This window comes from Manis pentadactyla, chromosome 9 (assembly GCF_030020395.1).
Source record: "Manis pentadactyla isolate mManPen7 chromosome 9, mManPen7.hap1, whole genome shotgun sequence".
Taxonomy (NCBI): domain Eukaryota; kingdom Metazoa; phylum Chordata; class Mammalia; order Pholidota; family Manidae; genus Manis; species Manis pentadactyla.
The window spans coordinates 20,661,513-20,667,588 of NC_080027.1; the positions used below are offsets into that span (position 1 = coordinate 20,661,513).

General features: G+C 34.7%; 1 protein-coding gene across 1 annotated transcript; it reads left to right on the forward strand.

The window, feature by feature from the left end:
• The first annotated feature begins 4,812 nt into the window (after positions 1–4,812).
• On the forward strand, positions 4,813–5,781 carry LOC130684832 (olfactory receptor 5T1-like). Its single transcript, XM_057507078.1, has one exon. The coding sequence runs from the start codon at positions 4,813–4,815 to the stop codon at positions 5,779–5,781; it is 969 nt and encodes a 322-aa protein (XP_057363061.1).
• Positions 5,782–6,076: the final 295 nt, after the last annotated feature.

Consider the following 6,076-nt stretch of genomic DNA (forward strand, 5'->3'; position numbering starts at 1 on the left):
CCAATACTCTCTATTTGTGTATTTATACTTTATTTCCAAATCAAAATCTCAATGAGTTTATATCTGTTTCTCATACCACTTATAACTGTGGTGGTTTAAAATTTATAAAAAATATAGATGTCTTTGTTAAGTAATTATAAATTCTGTCATAGGCTATGCTTTCATATTATATTTCATTATGTCCATATTTACAGGATAATTAAAAAGTTTATTTTCCCAGGAAGAAGAAACTAGGTTTTAGAAACTTTAAATCATCAACCTAATGGCATACAGCTAGTTAGTATCAGAGCTAGGACTATGTCCTGTACCATTAACTTCTTTCCCACTGAGGAATCATTTTAAACCAGAGGTCAGAGGGCATTCATGTAATCGTTTTCATCATGTGGTTCATTACCCAGAACTGTTCAGTTGTTTAAAATGAAAACAAATCATGATACTTTTCTGTATTAGAAAAGAATTAGTCTGTTTTCCTCTTGGGGCATCACTGTGAACTTTAAGAACTCAATAAAACGTTGTAAGAATCTAAATGCATGCTATTCACAGCATAACATAACTGAGTGAATAGTTCATTTCCACAGGTAAGAGGAAAGGTCTTAATAACTTATAAAATATTTTAGAAACTACTCTTGAATTTGAAACAAGTGTATATAACAATATTTGTATTTAAGAGAGAAGATTCTATTTAACGCAAGGCTGTATCAAAAATTGATCACATGCCTTTCAGGGAACATAGCAGAGAAAACAGGAAAGATTTCCTACGTATTTTGGTCAATTGAGCTGTAAATTAGACATGTGCCTTAATTTCCTTGAAGAATCACAGCAATCAATGTAGTAAGAGTAGAATCAAGGGGTTAGAGTTACAGTTTAAGAAAATTATCAACTCAATAAAATATGACTACCAATTTTGATATACCCAGCCATTGGGTAGATGCTACTTTGGGATCATAATATTTTTATTGTTTGAAGAATACAAATAAATTTTAAATTTATTTTACCATTTAGCTAATTGATCCAGAAGCAGCTTTAGTTTCTTTTTTTTTGTTTATTTCAATGTGCAAGGATGCTGTCTCAGTGTTAACATTTCCAGAACTCGGTATATCACATGGGGTTGTAATACAGTCAAGAAAAGCAATATAGGGTTTGAAGTTGGAGAAATCTAGGCTTGAATCCTGGTTCTTTCAGAAACTGTGCAACTCTGGCCAAGTTTTACATCCAGTTGTGCCTCAGTTTTCTCATCTGCAAAAGGACACTGAATTATTTCATTTGTAGGCTGCTACACAGATTATATTAGATAATGTGCACAAAATTACTAACCTCCAGCAGCCACTTAATAGTGTGAGTAGCTACAATCATAGCTCTCCTTCTTTTGGAGCTCAGATTCTGAAATAGTGTTCTCATGGCTGTCTGGTACTTCACATTTTTTGACCATGAAAGTTGAGAAACTGATTTCATTTTAGTCTTCCAGATTGATCACGTTTTGTTAAAAAATCACGGTCTACATTTTTGTATTTCTAGCATCTCTCTGTTCAAGTGAAATAACAAGACATAAACACAATCACTTCTAACTCCTTAAATATCAGTTAACAGAAATGTCTGCTTGAAGAGCAATCTGGGTGCAGTAGCTAAACCTCATGCTTTTTCTCTCTCATGACCCCAGTTTCCTATCCTGAAGTGTACAAAAGCTCTAAAGAGACACAATTCGGAATAAAACAGTTTCATTCACAAACCACCTTCTTGAACTGCAGGCAAGAATAGAGACATCAAAAATTTCCAGAAAATTACATTGACAAAAGTATCAGGAAAATTTAAGCATGTTATTGTTTTACTGGCATATCCCCGAAGAGAATGCAGTGACAGAAATAGTTTCAGTTTGTTACAGCACAGAATATTGGAATTCACTGTTTAATCTCAATAAAATAGTATTTGTATATATACTCAGTACCATATAATAAATATATGTATAACGTAAAGAAGAGATACTTTGCTCCTGTTTGAGACCCATTAACTTCTTGATACTTTCATTAAAAAATTGACTTTATAAGTCCCTATTTATTTTTTTGGAGTTAAGTAAATTTTGGAAGTAATATTTCATGTGTATGCATCTTTCACATATAATTAATATTTTAATTTAATAGAACATACTTTAATTCCTCTGATAAACCGACAGCCTGTAATCCCACCATGTTCATGTAGTTGAACAAGATACGCCTGAATCTTTGGTCAGTCTTAGTTATTCTTCGGTTTAGAAGGACATGAAAAATTTAAAAACAAAAAACAAAATGAGCAAAGCAGTAGTAGGCTCATAGGCATTGAGAAGTGACTGGTGGTTACCATAGGGGAATGGATGGGGAATGTGAGGGGTATAAAAATCTCAGTCATAAAATAAGTTGGTCAAAGGAATGGAAGTACAGCATGGAGAGGACAGCCAATGATTCTGTGACACCTTTCCATGTTGACAGATAACAGCTGCTCTAGTTGGAGTAAGGATTTCATAATGTGTGTGTTAAACTGCTGTGTTGTATACTTGAAACCAATACAATATTGATATCAACTTTAATTCAATAAAAATATGCTTAAAAATATTAAAAGTTACTCTTAACTTTCCTGAGCTCCCGCTGTCACTAGGTGCTAAATATGGCATTTTAATATGAGGTCTTAGAGTCCAGTTCTTAATGATCCTAATCTTTCATACTTGTCTCGTCACAGGCACATTAGTTAAGTAAAGGTTACAGAAGTAAATCACTGAAATTTCTCCTGTGTCTATCGGTCAGCATGTATGTCGTGATGGATACTTTCAGTAGACTACTAATTGATACATTTTTCAAAATATGTTTGCATATTTTTATTTGTTTTCACTGTGATTATTCCTATCTGCCTAATGCCTGTTTTATAGAGGACTCTTTTTAATGAATATTTTTTTATTCTCCAAACCATTTGAGAAAGAGAAGGATGGAGAGAAACAGAAAGGGAGAAGAAAAGTTTTGGAGAAAAAGAAAAAGAATAGGAATTTTTAAACAGAAATGTATTTTTGGTGATACCCGAAAAATACATTAATACATATTTATACCAGTAATTGACTTCTTTATAAGGTATTTTTATAGAACAGTTTAAACATAATTATATGTTATTATATTTGTGTGTATGTGTTCTGATGAGTACTCTGTAAATTTCCTGGATTTATACAGAAATCAGAAATTAAGTTCATTATTTTTTTACTCTAGATTTTTTTAAGAATCAGATGAACACTTTGCATTTTGTAGACTCATATTTATGAGGCAATTTAATCTATGCATTAGAAACATCTTCCACATGGATCTATGGGAACATTTATGGGACAATAAAGACATGTGATTTCCTTCTCTTTCTAACACTTTTAAGCTTATTTCTTAATTTTCTTCTTGATGTACGGGCATCTCAATATAACAAAACTGTAGTGTGTTTCACATCATGAATATAATCACTTGTAAGTCACTGAATGCAGCCTGGCCCTGTGTCCAGCAGGAATTTCACTTCTTTCCAATACTTTTTCATTGTGACATCCTGAAGGAAAACAGAGGTCAACGTGTCAAAATCTGCTCCCTAAATATGATGAATCCAGTAATTAGTTGCATGTCAGTCACTGAGATTTAAGCCCAAATACAAATGACTCTTAAACTTTTCTTCCCTTAAGTCATGCATTTTCTTTTCCTCATACTCCACCAAATAAGAAAAAGTAAGATGACATCAGGGAAAAATAAATAAATTTATTTGTGTGTGTGTGTGTGTGTGGCAAACAGTGATTTTATCCTTTTATCAAAATCTTCTAGGGGCAGTTTTATTATCTTTTATCATGTGACATTAACTTCACAGTTATTTAAGAAACTCCAAAAGTAAGTATAACATAATAGAAGAACAGCCATGGTGACCTTTTGGCTGAAATGCATCTCAAAAATAGTTCTAAGGACATTGCAGGGATAATAAGCACACGTGAAATGAGGAACATCTCACATTGCTATTAAGATAAAATTTGAAAACATTAACAGTACTATAGGCTGCAAAGGACACATTTAACAACTTAATGATATATATTTTGAGAAAAAAAGTGAAAAGTAAAGGATATTGTATCTTTTTTGTTTGTTAACAAGGAGCATATGTCTCCAGAATATTGCCTGCTCTTCTGTTTATCACTCTGGAATGGAAACTAATGGAACAGGGTAATTGTCAGAAAAAAAAGAATATAGCATGCTTTTGTTGGAAAAAGTGTCTCTGTACAGTAAGTTGAAATGGAAGTCTCACTTGCCTCATTTTCTGCTCATATGGAAATGTTTTAAAATTCGATCATTTTCATAACTCTTCTCATTGAAGTTTAACCCCGTCTTTAATGTGAGTGTGCTGATTCCCATCTTAACAGTTGTGAGCAGTACGAAAGGCCGTCTCATGCCGCAGCCAATCCAGAGCTAGTAGTCAGCTGTGGACTTTCCAGATAACATTTTTAGATTGAATGATTCCTGTGTTCACTCATGTTTGTGAATTTTTAGATGATGTAATATAAAAACCAGATGGTAAGGAATTTAACAGGAAACAAATTGGAAAATAGGACACTTAAATTGATATTTTTAATATGACAAATGTAGTCGATGCCAGAACAAAATTATTTCTTCCTTTTAGTTGAACCGCAAAATGCATCCTCTGGGCTCCAGCGGCTTCCATGGTGCCGGTCCCGTCGCTCTCCGGGAAATCATTCTACCCGACTGAGAGGCAAACATCAGGGTGTAAGTGGAAGGATTCGGTTTTCGTAAGAAACTGCTTTAGAACTTGTAATTAAAAACCCAAATGTTAGGGTTTCCATTGGATTTAGACTTATACAGGTTTCAGATGAAAAATGTGACTGAAGTCAGCACATTTATACTGATGGGCTTCACAGATGATTTTGAGGTGAACGTCTTCCTGTTTTTGCTATTTTTAGCAATCTATCTTTTTACTCTGGCCGGAAATTTGGGACTGGTTTTCTTAGTCATTGGGGATTCCCGGCTCCATAACCCGATGTACTACTTCCTGAGTGTGTTATCATTCCTGGATGCCTGCTATTCCTCAGTTGTCACTCCAAAAATGTTGGTCAGTTTCCTAGCAGAGAATAAAGCCATTTCATTCCTTGGATGTGCAGCCCAGATGCTTCTGTTTGTTACTTTTGGAACCACAGAGTGCTTTCTGTTGGCGGCAATGGCATATGATCGCTACGTAGCAATCTACAACCCTCTCCTGTATTCAGTGAGCATGTCACCCAGAGTCTACGTTCCCCTTATCATTGCTTCCTATGTTGGGGGCATCCTGCACGCTTCTGTACACACCGTGGCCACATTTAGCCTCTCCTTCTGTGCATCCAATGAGATCAGACATGTCTTCTGTGACATCCCTCCTCTCCTCGCTCTTTCTTGCTCAGACACTCACACAAACCAGCTTCTACTCTTCTACTTTGTGGGCGCCATTGAGATGGTTACTATCCTGATTGTGCTGATCTCCTATGGCTTCATTCTGTTGGCCATTCTGAGGATTCATTCCACTGATGGGAGGAGAAAAGTCTTTTCTACGTGTGGCTCTCACCTGACTGGAGTGACAATTTATCATAGCACAATCCTCTTCATATATATGAGACCAAGTTCCAGCTATGCGTTGGACCATGACATGATAGTGTCGACATTTTACACCATTGTGATTCCCATGCTAAATCCCATCATCTATAGTTTAAGGAACAAAGATGTGAAAGAGGCTATGAAAAAATTATTGGGGAGAAACTGGTTATAAATAAAGTGCATTTTTAGCATTGAATAAAACTGCAAAGTATGTTGCATGTCAGTCCATATCTCTATGCTCAGGAACTAGAGAAGAAAGCGTATTGATTTCATTTAATAGTGTTTGTGTATTCTGAACTATTTCCAAATGTGGCATTAATCAGCCCTCCAATGCAGCAGTTTAAAACTGTGTGTATATTTGCAATAGACATATCTCAGCTACATGTTGATTACTGTATTCAAACTGATCCATATTAAATATTCATTGATGTAAAGTATATTGCTGTTGTTAGTTATTGTATAATTGA

What these genes read in the sequence shown, in the direction of transcription:
- LOC130684832 (XM_057507078.1), top strand. Translation starts at nt 4,813, where the DNA reads ATGTTAGGGTTTCCATTGGATTTAGACTTATACAGGTTTCAGATGAAA.